The sequence below is a fragment of the Ranitomeya imitator genome, chromosome 5 (genome assembly GCF_032444005.1).
Source record: "Ranitomeya imitator isolate aRanImi1 chromosome 5, aRanImi1.pri, whole genome shotgun sequence".
Taxonomy (NCBI): Eukaryota; Metazoa; Chordata; class Amphibia; order Anura; family Dendrobatidae; genus Ranitomeya; species Ranitomeya imitator.
This window is the reverse complement of record NC_091286.1, coordinates 97,545,045-97,573,030: the sequence shown is the minus strand read 5'-3', so window position 1 is coordinate 97,573,030 and position 27,986 is coordinate 97,545,045. Positions and strand designations below refer to the sequence as shown.

Sequence of the window (27,986 nt, the reverse complement as noted above, 5' to 3'; positions counted from 1 at the left end):
CAGATCTGCACAGACATGGAGGCAGTGTCATGTGTCAGCTGGGGCAGATCTGTACATGGAGGCAGTGTCATGTGTCAGCTGGGGCAGATCTGTACATGGAGGCAGTGTCATGTGTCAGCTGGGGCAGATCTATACAGACATGGAGGCAGTGTCATGTCAGCTGGGGCAGATCTGTACATGGAGGCAGTGTCATGTGTCAGCTGGGGCAGATCTATACAGACATGGAGGCAGTGTCATGTCAGCTGGGGCAGATCTGTACATGGAAGCAGTGTCATGTGTCATCTGGGGTAGATCTGTACATGGAGGCAGTGTCATGTTTCAGCTGGGGCAGATCTGTACATGGAGGCAGTGTCATGTGTCAGCTGGGGCAGATCTATACAGACATGGAGGCAGTGTCATGTCAGCTGGGGCAGATCTGTACATGGAGGCAGTGTCATGTGTCATCTGGGGTAGATCTGTACATGGAGGCAGTGTCATGTGTCAGCTGGGGCAGATCTGTACATGGAGGCAGTGTCATGTGTCAGCTGGGGCAGATCTATACAGACATGGAGGCAGTGTCATTTGTCAGCTGGGGCAGACCGCACAGACATGGAGGCAGTGTCATGTGTCAGCTGGGGCAGATCTGCACAGACATGGAGGCAGTGTCATGTGTCAGCTGGGGCAGATCTGTACAGACATGGAGGCAGTGTCATGTGTCAGCTGGGGCAGATCTGTACAGACATGGAGGCAGTGTCATGTGTCAGCTGGGGCAGATCTGCACAGACATGGAGGCAGTGTCATGTGTCAGCTGGGGCAGATCTGCACAGACATGGAGGCAGTGTCATGTGTCAGCTGGGGCAGATCTGTACAGACATGGAGGCAGTGTCATGTGTCAGCTGGGGCAGATCTGTACATGGAGGCAGTGTCATGTGTCAGCTGGGGCAGATCTGTACAGACATGGAGGCAGTGTCATGTGTCAGCTGGGGCAGATCTGTACATGGAGGCAGTGTCATGTGTCAGCTGGGTCAGATCTGTACATGGAGGCAGTGTCATGTGTCAGCTGGGGCAGATCTGTACATGGAGGCAGTGTCATGTGTCAGCTGGATCAGATCTGCACAGACATGGAGGCAGTGTCATGTGTCAGCTGGGGCAGATCTGTACATGGAGGCAGTGTCATGTGTCAGCTGGGGCAGATCTGTACAGACATGGAGGCGGTGTCATGTGTCAGCTGGGTCAGATCTGTACATGGAGGCAGTGTCATGTGTCAGCTGGGGCAGATCTGTACATGGAGGCAGTGTCATGTGTCAGCTGGGGCAGATCTGTACATGGAGGCAGTGTCATGTGTCAGCTGGGGCAGATCTGTACATGGAGGCAGTGTCATGTGTCAGCTGGGGTAGATCTGTACATGGAGGCAGTGTCATGTGTCAGCTGGGGCAGATCTGCACAGACATGGAGGCAGTGTCATGTGTCAGCTGGGGCAGATCTGCACAGACATGGAGGCAGTGTCCTGTGTCAGCTGGGGCAGATCTGCACAGACATGGAGGCAGTGTCATATGTCAGCTGGGGCAGATCTGTACATGGAGGCAGTGTCATGTGTCAGCTGGGGGAGATCTGTACACGGAGGCAGTGTCATGTGTCAGATGGGGTAGATCTGTACATGGAGGCAGTGTCATGTGTCAGCTGGGGCAGATCTGTACAGACATGGAGGCAGTGTCATGTGTCAGCTGGGGCAGATCTGTACAGACATGGAGCCAGTGTCATATGTCAGCTGGGGCAGATCTGTACAGACATGGAGGCAGTGTCATGTGTCAGCTGGGGCAGATCTGTACATGGAGGCAGTGTCATGTGTCAGCTGGGGCAGATCTGTACATGGACTCAGTGTCATGTGTCAGCTGGGGCAGATCTGTACATGGAGGCAGTGTCATGTGTCAGCTGGGGCAGATCTGTACATGGAGGCAGTGTCATGTGTCAGCTTGGGCAGATCTGTACAGACATGGAGGCCGTGTCATGTGTCAGCTGGGGCAGATCTGTACATGGAGGCGGTGTCATGTGTCAGCTGGGGCAGATCTGTACAGACATGGAGGCGGTGTCATGTGTCAGCTGGGGCAGATCTGTACAGACATGGAGGCGGTGTCATGTGTCAGCTGGGGCAGATCTGTACATGGAGGCAGTGTCATGTGTCAGCTGGGGCAGATCTGTACAGACATGGAGGCGGTGTCATGTGTCAGCTGGGGCAGATCTGTACAGACATGGAGGCAGTGTCGTGTCAGCTGGGGCAGATCTGTACAGACATGGAGGCAGTGTCATGTGTCAGCTGGGGCAGATCTGTACAGACATGGAGGCAGTGTCATGTGTCAGCTGGGGCAGATCTGTACAGACATGGAGGCAGTGTCATGTGTCAGCTGGAGCTGATCTGTACATGGAGGCAGTGTCATGTGTCAGCTGGGGCAGATCTGTACAGACATGGAGGCAGTGTCATGTGTCAGCTGGGGCAGATCTGTACAGACATGGAGGCAGTGTCATGTGTCAGCTGGGGTAGATCTGTACAGACATGTAGGCGGTGTCATGTGTCAGCTGGGGCAGATCTGTACATGGAGGCAGTGTCATGTGTCAGCTGGGGCAGATCTGCACAGAAATGGAGGCAGTGTCATGTGTCAGGTGGGGCAGATCTGTACAGACATGGAGACAGTGTCATGTGTCAGCTGGGGCAGATATGTACAGACATGGAGGCAGTGTCATGTGTCAACTGGGGCAGATCTGTACAGACATGGAGACAGTGTCATGTGTCAGCTGGGGCAGATCTGTACATGGAGGCAGTGTCATGTGTCAGCTGGGGCAGATCTGTACATGGAGGCAGTGTCATGTGTCAGCTGGGGCAGATCTGTTCATGGAGGCAGTGTCATATGTCAGCTGGGGCAGATCTGTACAGACATGGAGGCAGTGTCATGTGTCAGCTGGGGCAGATCTGTACAGACATGGAGGCAGTGTCATGTGTCAGCTGGGGCAGATCTGTACATGGAGGCAGTGTCATGTGTCAGCTGGGGCAGATCTGTACATGGAGGTGGTGTCATGTGTCAGCTGGGGCAGATCTGTACATGGAGGCGGTGTCATGTGTCAGCTGGGGCAGATCTGTACATGGAGGTGGTGTCATGTGTCAGCTGGGGCAGATCTGTACATGGAGGCGGTGTCATGTGTTAGCTGGGGCAGATCTGTACATGGAGGCAGTGTCATGTGTCAGCTGGGGCAAATCTGTACAGACATGGAGGCAGTGTCATGTGTCAGCTGGGGCAGATCTGTACAGACATGGAGGAGGGTTGTCCCGTGATTATAGTCATTAGGAGCTGATAGTTTCACATAGGAAATCACTTTCTCTGTTCATCTCACTGGGCAAGCTGGGTGATGACCAGTATAGCGGCCTTTACACGACCCCCAGAAGGTGACACCCAGCTTTCCTTTTGACATACCTAATTGTGGAGTGGCACTCGGACTTGTGAGCCTTCCCCTATGCTTAGTTAAAAAAGTAAACATTACTGACTACCACATTTTTTGTTCTTGATTTCTTTTAGTGTTTCTTAAAGTCAGAAAGTTGCCATTTGAAATTACTTTAGTTTTGTGCCATATTTGTGATCTGCTTTTTTCTACAAAATTAAACAACTGAATGAACATCCTCCAAAGCCGGTGATTCCATAATTTTTTCCAGGGGTTGTAATACACTCCCCATGGTTCTCCATATGGTATAATACACTCCCCATAGTCCTCCATACGGTATAATACATTCCCCATAGTCATCCATCTAGTATAATACACCCTCATAGTCCTCCATGTAGTACAATGCACACCCCATAATACTCCATACATTGAAATACACTCCTCCATATAGTATAATACACTACTCACGCTCCTCCATGTAGTACAATGCACTCCCTATAGTGTAATGCACCCTATAGTTCTTCGTATTGTATCATGCATCCCCTATAGTCCTCTATACGGTATAATGCAGGTCCCATAGATAACATATAGTACAATGCACTGCCCATAGTCTTTGATAAGAGTATAATGAAAGAGGTGGAATATGATGAGATACAATTGCCAACTACCGATGTTAAATCAGCAAGTCAGGAGGAGGAACAGGGTGCGGAAGTGGAAGACGAGGTGGTGGACGATGAAGTCACTGACCCAACCTGGGAGGGTGACATCCAGAACGCGGACAGCAGCGCAACTGGGGAGGGATTCACAGCACCACAACAGGCAGAAGGAGCAGCCAGTGGGGTGGCCAGAGTCACAAGTTGGGCAACTATTTCCGAGAGCACCAACATGGGTGAAGTTGCCAGGCCAAGGGTTAGGTATTCATGAGTCTGGTGCTTTTTTAAAGACTATCTAGTTAACCCCAAAAAAGGCCATCTGCCTGAGCTATTTGTGAAACTCTGCCACGTGGTTTCCCATTTCCTCAAGTCAGCCACAGCTGACGCACGCATTGCTGCAGCAGCATTTGCAACTACCAGCTCACCGACTGTTGTACGATGTCACCACGCTTTGGAACTCAATGTTACATATGTTGGCAAGGCTTTGTGAGAAGCAGAGGGCAATAGTTGAATACTAGCTATAACGTGCCCATCGGTATCCCGGTCAGCCTCTACATATAAGAGCTGATGAGTGGGCATGAATGTCTGACATCTGTGCAGGTATCCAAAACTTTGAGGACTTGACCAAGATGGTTAGTGGCGATGACGTCATAATCAGGAGGAGGAACAGGAGCTGGTCAGGGATTTTTGCCTTATTAGTTATAATCATGTTTCGAGTATGTCACATCCTCCTGGGAGATCTGGGGTTAGGTGATCATTACATATTGTAAATTGCAGGTCTTCCATTTAGCCTGTGTTTTGTTCCTCATATTAAATGGACATTGTTTCCTTTGCTGCTGAAGAGGTTAACAACTCTTTGTATGCTGGTGAGAGACATGCAGCTCCATCTCACAGCTGCTCCTGCTCATTTTCCCTCTCTAAAAAACCTGCCTGTGAAAGTTTACTTCTTGCCTTCTTTACTGAAGACATCATGGCATGACAAATCCTTGCTGCTGCAACCTAAAAAGAAAATATATCAAGGTAATGTCACGGGTTTATCGCAACAGAGAGGAGCCAGAAGACCGCAGCGTCTGATTTCTCCTACTCCTGCACTGATTAGAAGCACTTCATCTTTTTATTAAATGGTGTAAATTTATTTTTGCAGTGCAGGGGTTAATCTGCTCAGGTGAGAGCTCCTGGAAGCTTTCCTGCCTTAAGGCTCTCAGCTGTTCGCTGTTAGTCACTCCCATTTCCTATATAAACGTGGTCCTTTCTAGCACTCATTGTCAGAGCCGGCTTATGCTGCATGGCCGGAGGTTGTTGTTGGTTATTATTGGAGAAGGTGGTTGGTGGATTTATCTGTTACTGTTGCTAGGTTTTGAGTGTGTGATAATTCCCTTTCTTTTCCTACTTTGATTTAACCCCATCCTCCACTCCTCGGTGCATTCCAATGTTGTATGTGTGAGTATATTTGTATGTTTGGTATTTTTCATTACCCCTCTTCGTATTACCTTGTTAGTCTGGTTGGTATATTACGGCACAGTACTACTCTGTTCTTCCGTGGGTGGAGGAAGGGTACAGAATGAGGGCGGATTCAAGAGGTCAAGCAAGGTATGTGGCACCGGTGTCTTCATCATCATAAGTAATCCGGGGAGCAGGGCGAGCTAGGGTACTCCCTAGCTTTAGGGACAGGGAAGGAGACCCTGTTCCCGAACACCAGACAACAGGTAATATCTATTCTATTCCCTATTAAAACCACTGATAGCTGCATTTAGTATAGGGATTGGTGCTAGATATTATCTGCTGTAAAGGAATGTTCATTCTAGTCACATACATCTCTTCCACCGTCCATAACTTGATTACTTTTTTCCATACCCTCACTGACAGATTTGTGTTTTTTTATGATAATCTGTACTGTAAATTTATCAAATCGGCCACAATTAACTGATTTAATGTCCATTCACAGTTTCTCTGTAGTATATGTATGTGAGAGGTAGTGGTGGGACACATTACATTGCCGGAGCTGTAATTACCACTTCTGAACTCTCCAGTGCTTTGATTCCATCTATTTCTGGGTGCTTCGTGAAGAATGTTTGGGGTCATTGTCTTGCTAGAATACCCATGACCTAGGATGCAAACCCAGCTTTTTGACATGGGGCACTACATTGCAACCCAAAATCCTCTGGGAAACTTCACATTTCATGATGCTTTGCACAGAGTCAAGAAACCCAGGTCCAGAGGCAGCAAAACATCCCCCAAATATCTTTAAACCTCCACCATACTTGACTGTAACTATTGTGTTCTTTTATTTGTAGGCTTCATTCCATTTCCAGTAAACAGTAGAATGATGTGCTTTACCAAAAAGCTCCATCTTTTTTTAAGTTACCAAATGGCTGCAATGAAACAAAGAGTGAAGAATTTAAAGTGGTCTGAATACTTTCCTTATCCACTGTTTATACTCTAGTTTATCATTTTTTCTCTTTCTATTATGGTGATATTCCACAAACTTCCATGGTCTGCCAATTCTCTGTAGCAGTTGATGGGGAGGCCCTTCGCAGATACTAATTCTGCCATTTAACAGATCTGAGTAATATATCAATAGATCGGTGAAAAAGTTCACTTTCATGCTTGTAACCCCAGGCCATATGTATATATTATATCTTTTTTTATTTAGTTGGAGAAGAACAGATAAGCGTCATTGGACGTGGTATCTGCGTATTGCTGGGAATTTCTGTGGAAGACACACAGAAGGATATTGATTACATGTAAGTATATTTTATTATTGTATCTCTGCTCATTGTTTTTTTCTTATAGATATCGGGAGAGATTTTCTGAGAGATTTAGCAGCACAATGGAAAAGTGGAGCCGCTGGCTATAGTATCAAACTAAATTCTGGATCTAATTACTCAGAGACCCTTTTTAAAATGAACAAAAGCTTCCCAATTGGTTGCAAGCAGTGACTTCTCTACATTTGCCAAAGATTTTCTACTTTTCCCCTAGTGTGATTTACTATTAGATAAATGTGCAGAGTACTGATGTTCCCAATGAGTGTACACATTTCATGAGTTATAATGGCTTTTATGTACGATTACCGTAAATTATAAATATGGATTATGTAATTTTTTTTAAAATTTAGTTGGACAAGACCAGATCAGCGCTATTGGACGTGGTATTTGTTTATTTCTGGGAATTATTTTTTATTTTACACTACGGTTCCAAAGTTTAGGGTCACCCACACAATTTTGTGTTTTCCATGAAAACTCATACTTTTAATAATCAAGTGAGTTGCCAACTGAATTGAAAATCTAGTCCAGACATTGACAAGGTTCGAAAATTTTTTTTTAATTTGAAATAATAATTTTTCCTACCGCCACGACAGCATCCACAACGAGAGAGGGGATCCGCCCACCTTCCGGACAGGAACCTACAGGTTAAAAAGGGGCGGTCCCCCTCCAGTTTTTGGGTTCCTGTCCGGACGGCGGGAGCCTGCAGGTCTTTTTCGCTTACCCGGGTCCGCCAAGCCTCTGTGCGGTGTCCAGGTGGGAACGGCAGAATCGGGAGACCGGAAGCAGCGTCGGGGGGTATATTGCTCGCAGCCCCCCCCTCGTCTGGCCAGGAGTCGTGGCGTTTCTGGGGGAAGGCATGCCGCCCTGGATCGCACACGCGGTGCTGCGGAGACAGATCAGCACTTATGACCCGGAAGTACTCCTTTGACTTCCGGGGGAGACCGGGAGGAGGAGCGCGGCAAATTTAAAAATGGAGCAGCGCTTTGGTGAGTGTGTGCGGCAGCATGTCTTCTATAGGAGACGCCGAACACTTGCAAGCAGAGAAGGGCAGCAGCAGATCTCGCAGCAGTGATGTGGTACGCGGGCAGCAGGACTCTGGCAACCCGACGTCACGTCGCACCTCACCCCCTCAGAGACCGGTACTCCATATTTATCAGCAGGTGGTGAGTGTTATATCCGAGCCAATAGCTGATACAATTGTTTTCTGTACTATGTTTTGTTATAGGGGAAAAAGGTTTCTAAATCTAAGCACAAACAGTGTGCTTTATGCATGGAGCCACTACCTGACAGCTATTTAAAGAAGTTGTGTCAGACGTGTATATGCTGCACATTAGAAGAAGAGGCTCCCCTCCGGGTGTCGGATTTGAGGGAGGTGATTAGGGGGGAAATAAAATCGTCCCTTAAGTCTAAACGGCATGAAAGGATCAGTATGGAGATGGTGTCCGATTCTAGCCCTTCGTTAAAAGAGGGCGAATACTCGGGAAGTTCTTCACCATCCTCCTCGGATGAGGAGGGAAGGCCTTGCTTTTCCGTTGAGAATATGGAAACATTAATTAAGACAGTCCGTACGACTATGGTGGTTGCGGAAAGTAAAGAGGCGAAAACAACCCAGGAAATTATGTTCGCGGGGCTGTGCCAGAGAAATCGTAGAGCCTTCCCGGTGGTTGATTCAATTAAAGATCTGGTCAAGCGGGAGTGGGACAAGCTGGATAAAGGATTTTTACCTTCGGCCGCAAAAAGAAGGTACCCCTTTGAGGAGGAGGTCTTGTCTCAGTGGATGAAGATTCCGAAGGTAGATGCGGCGGTAGCCTCTACTTCAAGAACAGCCTCGCTACCACTAGAGGATGTAGGACTCCTTAAGGATCCTTCAGATAGAAAGGCTGACATGCTCCTTAAGAAGGTGTGGGAGTCATCATCTGGAGCCTTTAAACCTGCAATCGCAGGCACTTGTACTGCTAGATCAATCATGGTCTGGGCGACGCAGTTGGAGGAACAACTTAAGGCGAAAGTACCTAGGGATAAATTATTGAATTCCCTGTCTCAGATCAGAGAAGGAGCAGCTTATTTAGCTGATGTTTCAATTGATTCCTTAAAATTGTCCGCAAGGTCGGCGGGTCTATAGAATGCAGCCCGACGGGCACTATGGCTTAAGACCTGGAAGGGGGATGCTCAGGCTAAAGCCAAATTATGCTCCATTCCGTGTAGGGGTGAGTACCTATTCGGCCCGGTGCTGGATGACATCCTTGAAAAAGCAAAGGATAGAAAGAAGGGATTTCCTAAAACATTTAATCCCACCTTTAGGAACGCCTTCCGGAGACGCATGCCCTTCAGGAGATTTCAGTCGGACCAGCAGGGAGATAATCGTGACTGGGAAACATCAGATCAAAAGAAGAAAGGTGGATACTATAAGAACCCTTCATCCTTCTCAAGACGTAGACGTAACTACAGATAAAACGGATCTACCAGTAGGGGGGAGACTTAGATTCTTCTCAGAGAAATGGAGAAAAATCACTTTTAGTGCCTGGATAATGGGGGTAGTTGAGTCTGGGTTAAAGTTAGGCCTTAGAATTAGAGATTCAACAATTGCTTACAAAGCGAGTTATTGAAGAGGTTCCTAAACATCAGGAGAAGTCGGGTTTTTATTCTCCGCTATTTTTGATTTCCAAACCTGATGGGTCCTTTAGGACTATCATAAATTTGCGTAAATTAAATAAATATCTTCAATATCACGCCTTTAAAATGGAATCCATTAAATCAACAACTAAGCTTTTGTTTCCTAGGTGCTACATGTCGGTCTTGGATCTAAAAGATGCATACTACCATCTTCCAGTTCACAGAAATCACCAACAATTCCTCAGGATGGCAGTTTGGGTAAACCATCAGATTAAACATTTCCAATTTCGGGCAATGCCCTTTGGCCAGTCCATGGCACCTAGAATTTTTACAAAAGTTATCTCGGAAGTAATGGCCCATATTAGGGAGAGGGAAACCCTTGTAGTGCCTTATCTAGACGATTTTTTAATTGTCGGGAATTCGATTGCTCAGTGTACGGCTCGGGTAAATGCCATAATATCATCCTTACAGGAATTCGGATGCATTATCAACAGGGAAAAATCGAAACTAGAACCTACAAGATGTCAGATGTTCCTAGGAGTTCTTCTGGACTCAGAAAATCAATTATCCACTCTACCAGAAGAAAAGAAGCAGAAGATCATTCGGAAGATCATGTCTGTAAGGAAAGTTCCAAACCTAAGTTTAAGAGACGCAATGTCCCTACTAGGATCATTGACTGCGTGTATACCGGCTGTGAGATGGGCTCAAGCTCATACTCGAATGCTTCAGTAAGAGATTCTTCAAGCAGAGAAAGATCTTCGGGGTTCTCTAAGCGGAAAATTCAGCCTATCACCCGCCACCCTTCACGATCTGAGATGGTGGCTCAATCTGGCACATTTATCAAAGGGAGTTCTCTGGACCATCACACCGGACAGCATAGTTACAACAGACGCCAGTCCGTTCGGTTGGGGGGCCCATATGGGAGACATTCTAACCCAGGGGCGATGGTCGATCCAAGAATCCCAGAATTCCTCAAATTTAAGAGATCTTGCTGTGGTCAATCAGGCTCTTCTTCACTTTTTACCATCCCTGAAACATTTGCATGTACAAATACAAACCGACAATATGACTGTGGTGGCCTATATCAATCATCAGGGGGGGACAAGGTCACGGTCCCTAATGACCACTACAGCACAGATACTTTCTCTAGCCGAGAATCACTTTCTTTCCCTGTCGGCAGTTCATATAAAAGGGGAACTCAATATGGAGGCAGACTATCTGTCGCCATTCCCTTCGTCAGGGGGAATGGTCTCTAAACAAACAAATATTCGATCAGATAGTCAGTCTTTGGGGTTTGCCGGTAATAGATCTATTTGCTACGAGGGAGAACAGGAAGGTCAGGAAGTTTGCATCAGTACACATAGCAGACCGACCGTTCATAGGGGATTCTCTTCGTGTCCGTTGGGACTTCCAGCTGGCATATGCCTTTCCCCCAATGTGTCTGATTCCGATAGTTCTCAGAAAGATCAGGGAGGAAAAAGCCAGAGTGATCTTAATTGCCCCCTTCTGGCCCAGGAGGCCTTGGTTCTCTCTCCTCAGGACAATGTCTGTGACCGATCCCTGGGTGTTGCCAGTGGTTCCGGAACTCCTTTCTCAAGGTCCATTTCGTCATCCAAGTTTGGAGACTCTTCACTTAACGGCTTGGAACTTGAGAGGGAGCTTCTGAGGGAGAGGGGGTTCTCTAATGCTTTAATAGCTGCCTTATTGAAAAGCAGGAAGGAGGTCACTACAAAGATCTACACAAAAATTTGGAAAAAATTCCTTACGTTTTATCAGCAAACCATTAGGAGATAAAGCTCCGATTTCGGCTATTTTAGAATTCCTTCAGAAAGGCTGGGAATTGGGTCTAGCAGTCAACACTCTGAGAGTTCATGTTTCGGCCTTAGGGGCTCTGTATAACAGTGATATAGCTGGTAATAGATGGGTTGCTAGGTTTATTAAGGCATGTCAGCGTTCTAACCCAATCCATATTGTAAGATTACCCCCTTGGGATCTAAATTTGGTGCTTGAGGCGTTGACTGAGCCTCCTTTCGAGCCGTTGGATTCTATTCTAATAAAAAATTTGACATTAAAAACAGCTTTACTTTTAGCGTTAACATCTGCCAGGAGAGTCAGTGATATACAGGCGTTATCAGTAGATCCTCCCTATCTAATAATTCTCCAGGATAAGATTGTCCTAAAACCAGATCCTGCATACTTGCCAAAAGTAGCAACTAAATTTCATAGAAGTCAGGAGATTTATTTACCATCTTTTTATGAAAATCCAGGTTCAGAAGAGGAGAAAAAATATCATACTCTGGATGTAAAGAGGGCGATATTAGAGTACTTGAATAGGACACAAAGCTGGAGACAGAGTAGGGCTTTGTTTGTTTCTTTCCAGAATCGAAAAAAGGGTTCAAGTGTCACGAAGAATTCTATCGCTAGATGGATTAGAGAAGCGATATGTCTTGCTTACTCTGCCAGGGGAGTAAAGGCCCCGTCACACATAGCGACGCTGCAGCGATACCGACAACGATCCGGATCGCTGCAGCGTCGCTGTTTGGTCGCTGGAGAGCTGTCACACAGACAGCTCTCCAGCGACCAACGATCCCGAGGTCCCCGGTAACCAGGGTAAACATCGGGTAACTAAGCGCAGGGCCGCGCTTAGTAACCCGATGTTTACCCTGGTTACCATCGTTAAAGTAAAAAAAAACAAACGCTACATACTTACCTATCGCTGTCTGTCCTCGGTGCTCTGCTTCTCTGGTCTGGCTGTGAGCACAGCGGCCGGAAAGCAGAGCGGTGACGTCACCGCTCTGCTTTCCGGCTGACCGGCGCTCACAGCCAGACCAGAGAAGCAAAGCGCTGAGGACAGACAGCGATAGGTAAGTATGTAGCGTTTGTTTTTTTACTTTTAGGATGGTAACCAGGGTAAACATCGGGTTACTAAGCACGGCCCTGCGCTTAGTTACCCGATGTTTACCCTGGTTACCAGCGAAGACATCGCTGAATCAGCGTCACACACGCCGTTTCAGCGATGTCAGCGGGACCTCAACGATCAAAAAATGGCCCAGGCCATTCCGACACGACCAGCGATCTCACAGCAGGGGCCTGATCGCTGGTACGTGTCACACATAGCGAGATCGCTACTGAGATCGCTGTTGCGTCACAAAACTTGTGACTCAGCAGCGATCTCGCTAGCGATCTCGCTATGTGTGACGGGGCCTTAACACCACCAGAAGGCATCAGGGCGCACTCCACTCGGGCTATGGCATCATCTTGGGCAGAGAAGGCAGATGTCCCCATTGAAATGATATGTAAGGCGGCAACTTGGTCATCACCTTCCACCTTTTATAAGCACTATCGCCTTGATCTATCTGCCAATTCCAGCTTACAGTTTGGCCGTTCAGTACTTAGTACTGTCATCCCTCCCAAATAGATAATCTTTGAAAGTTTCTCGTTGTGGGTGCTGTCGTGGCGATAGGAAAACCGGTTTTTACGTACCGGTAATAGGATTTTACAGAGTCCACGACAGCACCCATACATTCCCCCCCTGTATTTAGTTACTTATTCTTGCACTCTGTTGGAAGGTGTGCCTTAGAGATCACTCTATAGAGGGGGTGGTATTTAGTATTGTTTAAAGGGAACCTGTCACCTGAATTTGGCGGGACTGGTTTTGGGTCATATGGGCGGAGTTTTCGGGTGTTTGAGGGTGACTTTCCTTACCCGCTGGCTGCATGCTGGCCGAAATATTGAATTGAAGTTCATTCTCTGTCCTCCGTAGTACACGCCTGCGCAAGGCAAGATTGCCTTGCGCAGGCGTGTACTACGGAGGACAGAGAATGAACTTCAATCCAATATTGCAGCCAGCATGCAGCCAGTGGGTAAGGAAAGGGTGAATCAAACACCCGAAAACTCCGCCCATATGACCCAAAACCAGTCCCGCCAAATTCAGGTGACAGGTTCCCTTTAAGATAACATTGTCATGTACTGATTCATTGGCGGTATCCCTTGTACTCTGGAACACAAACTGGAGGGCGAGGGGGACCGCCCCTTTTTAACCTGTAGGTTCCTGTCCGGAAGTTGGGCGGATCCCCTCTCTCGTTGTGGGTGCTGTCGTGGACTCTGTAAAATCCTATTACCGGTACGTAAAAACCGGTTTCTATTTCAAACTTTGCTTTCCTCAAAGAATGCTCCCTTTGCAGCAATTAGAGCATTGCAGACCTTTGGCATTCTAGCAGTTAATTTGCTGAGGTAATCTGGAGAAATTTCACCCCATGCTTCCAGAAGCCCCTCCCACAAGTTGGTTTTGCTTGATGGGCACATTTTGCGCACCATACGGTCAAGCTGCTCCCACAACAGCTCAATGGGGTTGAGATCTGGTGACTGCGCTGGCCTCTGCATTACAGATAGAATGTATAATTTGGAGGTGTGCTTTGGGCCATTGTCCTGTTGTAGGATGAAATAGGCTCTAATCCAGCGCTGTCCACAGGGTATGGCATGGCATTGCAAAATGGAGTGATAGCCTTCCTTATTCAAAATCCCTTTTACCTTGTATAACTCTCCCACTTTACCAGCACCAAAGCAACCCCAGACCATCACATTACCTCCACCATGCTTGACAGAAGGTGTCAGACACTCTTCCAGCATCTTTTCATTTGTTCAGCGTCTCACAAATGTTCTTCTGTATGATCCAAACACCTCAAACTTGGATTCGTCTGTCCATAACACTTTTTTCCAATCTGCCTCTGTCCAATGTCTGTTCTTTTGCCCATATTAACCTTTTCTTCTATTTGCCAGTCTCAGATATGGCTTTTTCTTTGCCACTCTGCCCTGAAGGCCAGCATCCCAGAGTCGCCTCTTCACTGTAGATGTTGACACTGGCATTTTGCGGGTACTATTTAATGAAGCTGCCAGTTGAGGACCTGTGAGGCGTCAATTTCTCAAACTACAGACTCTAATGTACTCGTCTTGTTGCTCAGTTGTGCAGCAGCGCCTCCAACTTCTCTTTCTACTCTGGTTAGAGCCTGTTTGTGCTCTCCTCTGAAGAGAGTAATACACACTGTTGTAGGAAATCTTCAGTTTCTTGGCAATTTCTTGCATGGAATAGCCTTCATTTCTAAGAACAAGGATAGACTGTCGAGTTTCACATGAAAGTTCTTTTTTTCTGGCCATTTTAAGAGTTTAATGAAACCAATAAATGTAATGCTCCAGATTCTCAACTATCTCAAAGGAAGGTCAGGTTTATAGGTTCTCTAATCAGCCAAACTGTTTTCTGCTGTGCTAACATACTTGCACAAGTTTTTATTAAGGGTATTCTAACCATCCATTAGCCTTCCTACACAGTTAGCAAACACAAAGCACCATAACAACACTGGAGTGATGGTTGTTGGAAATGGGCCTCTATTTACCTGTGAAGATACCGCATTGGAAACCAGACGTTTGTAGCTAGAATAGTCAATTACCACATTAACAATGTATAGAGTGTATTTCTGAATCATTTAATATTAGCTTCATTGGAAAAAACGGTGCTTTCCTTTAAAAAATAAGGAAATTTATAAGTGACCCTAAACTTTGGAACGGTAGTGTACGTTTTGCTGATAGTTTTTTTTTTTTTTGTATTTTGGACAGTCTATAGCTAAGTCTATAGTGAAAGTGTCATTGTTAAACCACCCTACTTTTGTAAATACACCACTGACCCCTGAACATAGTAAAATACCAAAACACTTTGTTTGTAGACTTTTCAGTACTTTAGTACAGACTTCAAAGTAACATTTAGCTGTCAAAAAACCATTGTGACATGCTTCTTCATAAATCGGTGCTCTTTTCAAATGCTGATTAATAATTGCATATTTATACATGTGCATTGTGATGCAATGAAAATTTAATTCTGTTAGTAATAAATAAATAGCTTGTTTTTTAAATAAAATGTTATTTTTTCCATCCAGGATCAGAAAGATTCTGAACCTCCGAATATTCGAGGATGACAGCGGTAAACACTGGTCTAAAAGTGTCATGGACAAGCAGTATGAAGTGCTGTGTGTCAGCCAGTTTACCCTACAGTGCATCTTAAAGGGGAACAAGCCTGACTATCACATGGCCATGCCTTCTGAACAAGCCGAACCCTTTTATAACGACTTCTTGCAGCAAATGAGGAAGGCCTACAAACCAGAGCTCATCAAAGGTAAAAATTCATGACTAGTGATTTACATAATTTTGAACTTAGTTGTAGGGATTTGGAAAACCTGTGCAAGTAAAATTAATGGAGACCTACACGATTACCTATTATGACTGACTTTCTCCCTCTTGGGTCCCTAAGAATATGTGGGCATGGGGGAAGTAAGTACCCAAACTGAATGATAACAGATTTACAGTTGAAATAAAAATTATTCTACCCCCTTTTACAAACTCTCTATTGTTTGCAATGAAGCAATCAAAGAAGAATAATGTAAATGCCTCAACACAACTAATGTAACAAGGGGTTTCTCACCACAAAATGCCAATTTGAATTATTCCGAAGCCTCAGAATATTTGAAACCCTTTGTTACAAGCATGTTTAGTATTTATTAGATCACCTTGGATGCTGTGACATACTCCAAACACGATATATATTCATTGTAAAGCGATCAGGGGGATCTACTATAGGTAAATATAGAGTTCTCAAAAAAATTGCATCAGTGAATCCAAAAATAGATAAATCTGAGTACTCAAAAGGTAATCCAAGAAAAAAAATATATTTATTATGTCACAACCAATCACACAGAATGCCAACGTTTCGGCTCATAAGGCCTTTATCAGGGCAAATTATCTGAATGAAGGTAGGACAGGACAGGAGTAGTGAACCGCTGCGGATACAGGCACAACCGCTACATATAGTCATACACCAGTGTCTTACAATGTTCCTGCGGAATCTTATCATATTCCTCATGGGCAATAGCCTCCAGTTAACTAATATTCTTGGATTGTCAAGAGAGCAGTCCAAATAGGCCAGAGAAGGGATCATTCTTTTGCAAAAGGAAAAGGATACAAAATTCAGAGGAATGGAAAGTTGCTAGAGATACATTGGCAATTTGGTTTCATAATTTAAAAGTTATAGAAACAACAGCTATGCTACCGTACCGGGATGTAGCAGAAAGAGGAAGCCATCACTGGATGTCACCAGATTCCTGAGTAGACAAGTGGTCAAAAACCATTACTTACTTGCAAAAGACTTGCAGCAAGATTTGGTGGCAGCATGCTCTGAGGCATTGGTTTGTAAAGTAAACTGCATACTAAACTCTGAAGGTCTCTCTCTATGCTCGATCTCCAAGATGTACACCTATACTGTCCCAAAAGCACAAGAAATGTCCACTTCAATATACTGAAATCCATATAATTAAGCCAAATAACTTTTGGGATTTTGTTCAGGTCTATGGATTAGCAATATGTCTGACAGAAGAAGAATGAAGCATGTGCTGAAACGAACAACTTGCCCACAGTAATTCATGATGGTGGCTTGGTGATGTCTACAGTTAAGCATCATGGTGGCTCAGACATGCCTACAGTGAAGCATGGTGGGGGCTCGGTGATTCTCTAGGGCTGTTTTGCTTCTTCTAGCACTGGAAACTTCCAATGTTTGAAGTACAAGATGGATTTGATTAAGTATCAGTAACTCCGAGGCGCAAATGTCATAACTTATGTGAGGAAGCTGAAGCTTGGCCATCATTGGACCTTCCATCAGGACAATGATAACAAGCATGCTTAACAGTCCACTATGGCTTGGTTTCAGAAGACGTTCTGAAAGGTTCTGGTGTGGCCATAGGTTGCATAGTTTGAACATCAGTAGATACTCTTTGACTTTTTTAATGTGATTTGAAAAAGTTCGTTGCAGCACACAAACCAAAGATGGAGTAAGATTCCTGAGGAATGCTGCCGGAAGCTGGTGTCTGACTGCATATTATGTACAGTAGATTATAACAGCTAAAGATGTTTTACTAAATACTATGATACAGGAAAGATATATATCTTGGTACCGTGCTAGCCAGTAGATAGAAAAATATTTAGAATTGAGAGTCCTCAGTGGTTGATACCTTTTTAATTGATACCAAAATTCATCCTAAACCACAATTACTTTGAATTTGACAAGAAGGTCTATCTACAGGAGACTGGCACAGCAACGGGAAGTAAAATGGCCCCACAGTATGCAAATCTTTTCATTGCCAAGCTTGAAAGCGACTTTTTGTCCTCATGTCCCATCAGGCCTCTGGCATACTACCGCTACATTGATGATATTTTAATCATCTGGACGGAGTCTGAGCCATAGCTAAAGACGTTCCATGAACAGTTTAATCAATTTCATCCTACCATCAACTTGACACTCAACTACTTAATTTAACTTTTTGGACACCATCATTAAGCTGCAGAACAATAAAATAGAGACATCCCTGTATCAGAAGCCAATTGATCGTCCAACATACCTTAAATGGGACAGTTTCCATCCAAAACACATAAAAAACTCCATTGTCTACAGCCAAGCCATCAGACAATCGCATATGTTTCAACCCAATGGATAGGGATGAACACCTTGGTCGCCTCAAAAAGACCTTTTTGAATCAGGGCTACCATCCAAGAACAATTGAAAACCAGATTACAAGAGCCACCAGAATATCAAGTAATCACCTGCTACATTACAAAGCTAAAGAAGAAAATAACCGGGTACCTCTAGTAGTTACCTACAATCCAAATCTGGAGGTGCTAAGGGGAGCTGCACGTAAATTACAACCTTTACTACAAAAAGATGCCCGCTTACAATCCATTTTTCCAGACCCCCCACTACTGTGTTTTACGCAGCCCCCAAATCTAAGAAGCATCATTGTCAAGAGCTCCCTGTCCTCTCCAACAGCTGCAGGTACCTTTCCTTGCAATCAGAAAACATGTAAAACCTGTCCATTTATAATGACCACAGACAAGATAAAGATCCCCAATTCACATCAGGACTACAAGATCCCAGGTACTTTCAGCTGCGTCACGTCTAATGTGGTGTACCTAATTATTTGTACTAAATGTGCAACTGGGGGTCTGTATATAGGGGAGACAGGGCAAAAGCTTAGAACAAGAATGAATTCTCACCGCCACACAATAAGAGAAAAAAGAATGGATCTACCTGTGGCAATACATTTTTGTCTCCTAAATCATAATCATATAGACATGAAATTACTTGTGTTAAAAGGTAGCTTCAAATCTAAGAGAGACAGAAGAGTCTGGGAATATAAACTGATGACGACCTTTGACAGTCTTAATGCAGGAATGAATGTGTCGCATGGATTTATGTGTTTTTACATCAACTAAGGAACTTGCCCCTCAGACTATGAGGGGTCATCACAACAGAACCAGACCCCAATCAGGGTACAATAAAATATTCCTCATCTAAGAACTGGTCCAATATTTATGGACATAACTGTTTATCACTCATGGTAACTCTGCTTCATGTCACCTGTCTTATCCATGGGTTTTTTATTCTGTGCATAAATATGTGATTCTTCAGAATTTCTTTTAGTCTTTGCCTGATGAAGTGACTTGAGTAACCTCGAAAGCTTGCAATTTGTTACCATCTTTTCAGTTAGCCATTAAAGGTATCAACCACTGAGGACTCAATTCTAAATATTTTTCTTACTAAATACTAGAAACATTTGTGATGAAAGTGAATAATTCTGAGACTGCTGTAGTCGTTAACTCTCTTCCCAACATTTGATATTTGATGTCACACATCGACTGTCAACTGCCGGCATCTGCTTCTAATAGCAGCAAAAGGAACTTGTTCCGATTTCTGCTGTTAATCCTTTAAATGCCTCTGTCAGTCTCTAAGACCAGGTTCACATTACCGTTTTTGGGCTTTGCGGATGGCTGCGTACGTCCTCAGTTAAGCCCCATATACTTCTGCATGCATTGTGCGTACCTATCTTTAACATTGGGTATGCAGGACATGCGGATGTATGCGGATGCGCCGTTTTGACACGCCCGCCGTCCGCACAAAACGCAACTTGTTGCATTCCCGTGCTGTCGGCAGATGCATCAAAACAACGCATCCGCATACATCCGCATGTCCTGCGTACCCACTGTTAAAGATAGGTACACAGAATGCATGCAGAAGTATGCGGGTGTAGGCGGGGCTTAACTGAGGACGTACGCAGCACTCCGCAAAGCTCTTGAACGCTAGTGTGAACTTAGCCTAAAAGTAGCAGTGAAAGGGTGCAATCCAAGTGATGGGTAGTGTGTCATTGTGGGCAAATATCGGCCCCATAGAATGCGATAGCAGGGTACAAGTGGGTTGCCCTGGAATCGGAGGGCTTGATGAAGGTCCCCTATGCTGCCCTATCTGTAGCTCAGCCACAGACGTACTTCATATTAGGCCTTCATTTTACTTTTATACTTCAGTACTGTGTAATTGCAGTATATAGAAAAAGCGGTCAAAAGATTACAGCTTCAAGGGGATTTAAAAAAATATTATTATTTTTAAAAATCTGAATAAAAAGATAAAAACTGAGTCACTCATCCCCTTATATTCCCACTTTAAAAATAGTCATTCAAAACTACAACTCCTATAATAAAAAAAGAAGTCCTCTTATGGCTTTATCAGAGGAAAAATAGAAAAAGTCATGGTTCTTGAAAGAGAGATGAGTAAATGAAAAAGCAATTAAAAGTGGCATTTTTTGTTGTATTTGGATAAAGCACGCACTTGTAAATCTGGTTAATGAACCTACTGTAATTTACAGCAATGCTGAATAATTTTGATTGCAACTATACGTTCTCCCAATAACCCAAAGGATACTTTCACAAGCTGAAAAATCTGCAACAACTGGGGTTTGTTCTAAATATTGACTTCATCTTGGAACTCAATTGGAATTTCCTGCAGCATATTTTCCATCCCGCATCAGTATTTATGCTGCATGGAAAATTTGTTTAAATAAAGCCATTCTGGTACGTTTTTGATTAACTACATGACACATGTTGTGTATATATACTTCATATGTTGGGTCCCTGACCTCGATGCAGGCTCTGATCCTGAGCCTGTACATGACAGCCAATCAAATCAGCTGTCTTGTACCTTTTTTTTTTAATTGTAATATTAAAAGATTTTTATGTTTAACAAAATATAGACTTGAAAAGAAGAATTAAAAGACTTCTACACTATCAGATTACAATGAAAACAGAATAAACTGGATACATAATAGATGTGCAGTAATTTATTATAAAGTTCAAATTACTTATACATTTAATATTGTGAAAGGGAGTGAAGATGCATGAGACTGACAATAGACATGAGGAAATGATAAGTATAGGTATTGGGGAATGAAGCAGAAGGTAAAATGAATGACCTAGTTAACACGTCTTGTGTCTTTAACAGCCGCGGGTGTATCGGCGCTCCACCCACAGTTGTTTACGAGTTAAATCTCACTATCAATTGCCAGCCATAAGAGTGTCATCAATCCCGCTCATCAGCGCTCCTTTCTGTGATCCTGGGGGCGCTGATGAGCTGCCATGACAGCTGGGGTTCTGCAGAAGACCCCCATACCTGTCAATAAATGGCCGGCGTTTATAGGCTTGTGGCTGGTGTTTGTAGGAGACCGTCATTTTTGCTATACATTTCTTCTTCTGCCACCAGGAGAGCTCACTGCCTCTTAATCTGTAGCCAACTATATACAGTAATACATAGAGGCTGTAGAAACTAAGCGGTTCCACATTTTGAATGAAAGTCTATGACAAAAATACCCTCCAAATTTTTTATATCTTTTAACATGTCTGGCTACATGCCAGATTTAGGGAGGCACTGCTGTGACCTTCCGTAATAGCCCTTTTGGGGACAACTTGAACATGCCAAGAGTTGCTGGAGCAAATTTGTATCTGGGTCTTTATCTCGCAATGCTTCTGTGAAGTCCATCACAGAAAAAAGAGGGTATAGCGGGCACCACAGCAATATCAACAGCAGGGATCTACCACGTGCATATGAAACAACAACGGGAAAGAACAAGAAAAGGATATGCACACCAAAGGGATCAACCTGAATATTAGATTTTATTATTGTAACTATACAAACAAGGCAAGAAAAGTAACACATTTTAAAAGCATTTAAAAACCAGAAAGGCTAAATAGCCCGAACATGGTCATCCCAAACGGACAGTAAAATATATTAGTGAAAGTGCTTGCATATAGAGAGGTACATGATATAAGCAGGTTAGGTACACATATCCTAATATATCCACTTGATTAAATATCAGGGCAATAAATAGTGTGTTGCCAGCTGGCCCAATATATACCAATGATGATGTCACACAGGTTGTACAGCAAGGACATAGGAAATATGATAGATATCCTGTTCACATAAAGTACATCACCCCTGCATCCTACCAACCCTATATTATGTACAGTGCAAGTACATTAGCAAACAACACCACCTGGTATCAAATGCAAACAAATTATACTGACCCCAACCGTCACACAAATAGTGCCAGGCCTAAATAAAATAACCTGGCTGGTGCCACCAGACCTCAATGAGCGGCCAGGGTGTGGAATCCCTGATGGTGGTCAGACTTTGCAAGTGCAATAGCGTATTACCAAGTGTGGTCCATAGGGGAACCGAAGCCCCACGCGTATCGACGCTGCTAGTGCGTCTTCCTCAGGGGAAAAAAAATGTAAGTCTTACTTAAACCCCGCCAAGTTTATATAGAAGTATTTACATAAGATAAACATCACCTGTGAGGATACGGTGGCGTACAAAGACCTTCCATCTTGCTGCTCCTTCGCTCAGTAAGTGCTTCCGGGTCGACATATTGACCCCTCATCCCCAAAGGTGCATGCGCGTTCCCTCCTGTAGCCAGTGTGCCAAGGTCCAATGCGCCTGCGCCCAAAGTGCCATGGCGACGATGTATGCCGCAGTTATCGCTGGGCGCGCGTGCGCTCTTGTGCACTAATCAGCGCATGCGCACACATTAGCAAAGTAAATGCGCCAAGATCAAATGCGCTTGCGCGAAAAGAAAAGGGGGAGGACAATGTCCAACACCCCAGCTATCACTGAGCGCGCCTGCGCTCCAGCAGTGAGGGCAGTGTGAAGTCCTCCATGTCTGACGTTGACATTTATTATGGTATTATACTTTTTTTTGTCACAAATCCCAAAGTCTGATAAAACTAGCAAAACTGCTCAATGTACTCCACAGTTTTTGTCCAACATTTCAATGGCCTCATTTCTCAGTGATGCCCTGGGCCTATTCTAATACCAAAAACCTGCAATGTTAATAGTTTACCGAAACGGAATATGTCTTCAGCATTGAGGAAATTCTTCCCCCGGTTCGTTAGCATGTAAACCTGTGAGGTCAGTAAAATAAGGCCTGACATCGATCACCAGATGGACAACATAGCCATGTGCCGATGCTGCCGCCGTAATGTGCTATTCATATGCTCATTATTTTCTAGGGTATTTTTGTGGCATAGGTTTCCATGTGCTGTTAAAATAGACACCCAATTTATATCTGTAAGTGGTGACCACTGGGATATCCAGGTCTATTATTTGCTCTCTAAATGTAAAATGCCTCAGGAAATGTCCTAAATACCAGAAATGTCTGAGATCGTGATAGTCAAAGTGGATGAATACAGAAAACATAATAGGATAAAATCTACTTTCTGTATATAAAAAGCAGATATTGTATTCATTAGGGCAGTGATTTAATTTAAAAATGTGGCCATTTTACGGTATAATTACAGTGAATATGATTTATTTACTGAAACCAGAGTATCCCATCATGGGTCGGAAGCCGAGGTAGCTAAAAGTAACCAGACTTTGTCCTTTAAATTTGTAGAAAGCTTCCACTTAGGGCAGAATGCATAAGGGAGTGTCATAAACACAGGCGTGCCGAGCTAGATTTTTCAGCTTTATGCTCCATCAATTAAAAGGGTTTTCTTATCTTAATGAATAAGCGATATGTCAAAGTTCTGGTAAATGTAAGGAATTTTGAAAAGTTTACCTCTTAATTTTTGAGAGAGAGAATTTTTATTAAGGGATTTTTAATTCTGTAGTGTAGAGTTTATTGCCAAGGTTACTGGCCACCTCAGAGGTGGCCGATGTGCTAGGCAAGGAGCACGGGCTTGTTAGCTGTTTGCTATACAATTTGCAGGCGCTGCTCGGAGGCTGGATTCTCACAGCCTCAATGTCTCGGTGCTTCACCCATGCTGTAGAGGCAAAGCTGCCCCTGCTAGGAGCCTGGCAGAAAGCATCGTTGGGACCAGTAAACTGTCAATCTTCAGGAGAGTACCACCCCTAACCCTGAAAATAGGAATATTAAACCACCCCTTTGGTAAAATATATTCCATCAGCACAAGAATTTGAACCACTAAAATCCATATGAATTCTTTTAGCAAAATGAATATACCGGTAGATCACACACTAGACCCCTAGTCAGACAGGACCCCTAAATATAGACATAAAAAGATTATTTGTGCTTTGCTAAGTTGACCAGACCCCTAAAGAATAGCCCCCAGACCAGGCCCCCGAAAAGGTACATTTACCAGACAACTCTACCACCGCCCGCATCACTGTGCACAAACCCCACACCTGATCCCCCACCCCTTTAAAAGCCTCCAGACCAGATTCCTGAAAATATAGATTTTAAACTAGACACCACATTCGAAATCACCCTAATTTCCACATCTCAGATCAAATTCCCCTCTTTTACAGACCCCTGAATAGATCCCCTGTTTACAGAACCTGGACCACTAGAATCCTTTGTTTACAGAACCTAAATGCGACTTCCCCCTCCACCACATACAAACCCAGGATAGCTCTAATTAGTCTCCTTCGCAGACCTCAGTTCAGACATTCAGAGGTGGGTGGCAGGGGGAGGTTTAAAAAAACAAAACTGACAGGGAAACATCAATATAAAAGAATAGAAGCTTTACTAACCATGAAATTCTGCTCCAGTGCTGCCGATTTGACAGTTTTTTCTAGTGCAGACAGGATGACATTCTGGGACCCAGTCTCTAGATCCTGCAGCCAATAAGTGGCTCCAGTGGTCAGGTGACTGGTGGTTGGGACATCAAAGATTCCAGGCTTTCGGAGACTGTTGACTTTCCTTTGTTAAATTAAAAAAAACTAAAAACCTTTTAAGACTTGAAGATGGGACCCAGTCCATCAATCAGCACCAGTAATTAGGTTAGACCTCTAAGGTCTTTTCGTGGGTGGAAATCTTGGCAGTGAGTGAATATGCCAAAGCTGCAGCAGCACAGAAAAGGGGGCTTAAGAAGAAGCAGCTGTACTGTTCTAGTATAATTCATTTCTGCGACTGTTTAGGCCCTCATTTCTGGCATGGCACACCATGAAATTTTGCTACATTTTTGTGCCACTCAGAGTTGTGCAAAATTTTTCTGGCTTTTGGCGTGTTTTCTCCAGATCAGGGCTTTGCGAAGTCCACCCATCAAATTACTGAAAATGATCTCACTTTAGTAAATTGCGAGTAAAAAGTTGCATAGGTAAAGCCACAAATGTCCTCTAGTCCCAGACGAGAGTATCATTACTGGCCGAGGCCAACAACAGTTGAAAGATGCACTTAATTAATTTATTAATGAATTAAGCACATCTCAGTCCAGTAGTCCCTTCCTTAAGACTGGTGTGCAAAAATGGCCGCAAAAGTTGAAACATGGCCCCCATGCAAAAACTAGGGTGGAACAAAAGTTGTGTGCCAATGTAGATTACTATGTTGGAATGACAGTACATTGACCTCACAGGTGTCCAGCATTTATAGTGTGTTAATATATGCAAACCTTCTCCCCGATTTAGTTTTGATTTCCAGAATCAGAACTTGGAGGATGAATTTTAACAGGTTGTAATGTAGTTAGAACATAGAGATCCTTCAGAGTAGACGTGTTTAGTTATATAGATGTATAAAAATACAAAATATACATGTACTGTAACTTTCCAACATGTGGTGTACATTGGGTGCAGATGTAGAGAGCGGGCTCAGGAGTTTAGGTGGTTCCATGTACGGTGGGTGCCGGCTGTGCTATGAGCTGGCACCTGCCTCTTGCTGCTGTATAACTAGTTAAATGCCGCTAGAATTTTCTGATGGCATTTCAGTAAATCGATTGCAAAACATGACCATTCTAGCTCACATCTCCACACCCCACCATGGAGAGCGTGATGCTGATGGATTGTCATTGAAGCCAGGTGCCTTTTGGAGGCCCACAACCCCGCCATCTTCATGCTGGCCTTCATAGAGGATTGTTATTTCTCTTATATACTACACTATATAGAAAAATTCACACCGCCAACTCAGACTGGGTATACAGAATGCTGAGTACTGAAGAGATCCAAAGTATTAAAACATAAGAAATGAATAAAAAAAACCAATAAAAAGCAGAATGCCCTACACGGTACGCTAGTATGGCCAAAATGGTATGTACAATCCAAACAATAGAGGATATGCAAATATATAGAAGGGGTACTGAAATGATTTGAGGGTCGTGACCCCCCTTTACAAAAGATCCATATAATGAACCTGGGGTATCATATATGAAAAACCAAGTGCCTAGAGAGAACAATCTGAGTGGTACATGACTAATAGAAATAAGCATCAAGGAGGTTGTCCGGGAAAATGTGAAAAAAGTTGGGGTAGATGGAATTCTTCCCATCTTACTCTGTAGATATGTCATGATTGGCTTTGGTGCTGGTTGGGGACATCGCATGGGGGACAGACACGAGGTAATGCGGTGAATTAGTGGTTAGAGTAGATATAGTTATACTTCAAGATCTATAGTTTTATGCGTTTTTCTCTTTATTTACATAACTCATATGCTACAAACGATCTAACATACTCACTTTATAGTTATGAGATAACGTTAGTTATAAATAAAGCATTTTACTGTATGTTTAACAATGCATAATTCATAAGTATTGCTTACTATGCTCAAAATTCTTGGATACAAATGTGTATGTATTACAGTTTATTTTGTTGTTAATAAATGAATTTAGAAAAAAAAAAGGAAATAAGCTTCAAGGGAGAAGTATAAAACCCACAACTATCACAAATAAAAAGTGAGTCCTAGGATTTGATATGTGCCATTGAAGGGGAAAAAAAACAAAAGTAACAGCTTGTGCTTAAAGTAAGTGTAGGACAAACAGTTAAAAAACTATGTGTAGGCATAGGGACACATAGGTGCAGGAGGAAATATAGAAATTCACCATATCTACATGTAAAGCCTCCCATGCCAATGCTTATATCAAAAAGTCCCTTAAGGGAATAAGACTACTTGTGTGCAAAGATGGTGATTATAACCCAGGAATCATGGATGGCTCTGGCATCCATTCACTCCAACATGCGTTTCGCCACCAGCTTCTTCTGGTGTCGCAGCACTTGAATCATTTCAGTACCCCTTCTATATGTTTGCATATCCTCTATTGTTTGGATTGTACATGCCGTTTGTATTTTGGCCATATTGGTGTCCCCTGTAGTATATTCAGTTTTTTTTTTTATTATTCATTTATCGTGTTTCAATAAAAGTAATTTTAATACTATGGATCTCTTCAGTACTAAGGCTTCTGTATACCCAGTCTGTGTTGACGGTTGGAATTTTATTATATGGGAAGTTCCATTAATTATTATATGTGGATATTTGTGAGAAATTAGTTTATAGAACAAGCAATCAAATGAAGAGAAAAATGTTTGTTTTTAAATTATAAAATTTGAAACTTTTACTAAAAATGCTATTTATTTGCAGATATAAGTTTAATCTGCAGGTAAATAGCATTTAAACCTTGTATATTTGGCTTACTGGAGCAGCGGCTACAGGGAGAAAATGAAGTTTTATTCTCCCTGCAACCGCTCGCTTCCACTTATCGTGCAGTAGTGGAAGTGGTTGGGGTAATTATTTTAATGCAGAAACACATCTCTAAGTCGTTATTGTGGCATTTTAAAATTGTTTGGGGACCAGAAAGGTTCCTTATAAAGTTCCTTATAAAGTTCTAACTGCGGTTATAGAGTGAGAAGGAATGGGGGGCATTGGACTGATGATCAAGATAACAATAGGGGTTTCTTGATATAGCCCCTCACCAGTGATCAGAAATGTATCCCCTATCTTGTGAATTGATCATAAATGGCCATTATGGGAAATCTTCATTACAGAACTAGTATTTTTTTTCCCCTCCTTGTCGGGGTTTTGCCAATACTTGTGCATAGAGAGACGAGCTTTGCAGAATGTACATTTCTTGCTCCACCTAATATACCTGTTGTCACTTTCTTGTTTGAAAAATCTATCAAAAATCCAGACTGCCGGAGGGGAGGATAAATTTAAAAGGTGACATTATCATTACAGACGTAAAAGCCTGGCAAGGCAGCCATCTAGAAAGCCCAAACCGGTGGACGAGCTGTCCTGTACTATTGCTCATACTGGGGTTATTCGTACCTGGACTGGAGTGATGTCAGTGTTAAGTCTTCTATACAAGAGAAGCTGTGGTCTGGGAATAAATGTTCACTGAGGGACTGGGATCCACTGGTGGATCCACTGGATCCTGATTTGTCGGTTTCAGGCTGCTAATGTAGGTGACCAC

At 43.6% G+C, this 27,986-nt stretch overlaps 1 protein-coding gene across 1 annotated transcript in view; it reads left to right on the top strand.

The window, feature by feature from the left end:
• Positions 1-27,986, top strand: part of DTD1 (D-aminoacyl-tRNA deacylase 1) — a 238,208-nt gene that overhangs the window by 61,845 nt on the left and 148,377 nt on the right. The window contains exons 2-3 of the mRNA XM_069768941.1: positions 6,715-6,805; positions 15,367-15,602. Of these exons, the coding sequence (XP_069625042.1) occupies positions 6,715-6,805; positions 15,367-15,602 (327 nt within the window). The remainder of the gene's footprint in view (positions 1-6,714; positions 6,806-15,366; positions 15,603-27,986) is intronic.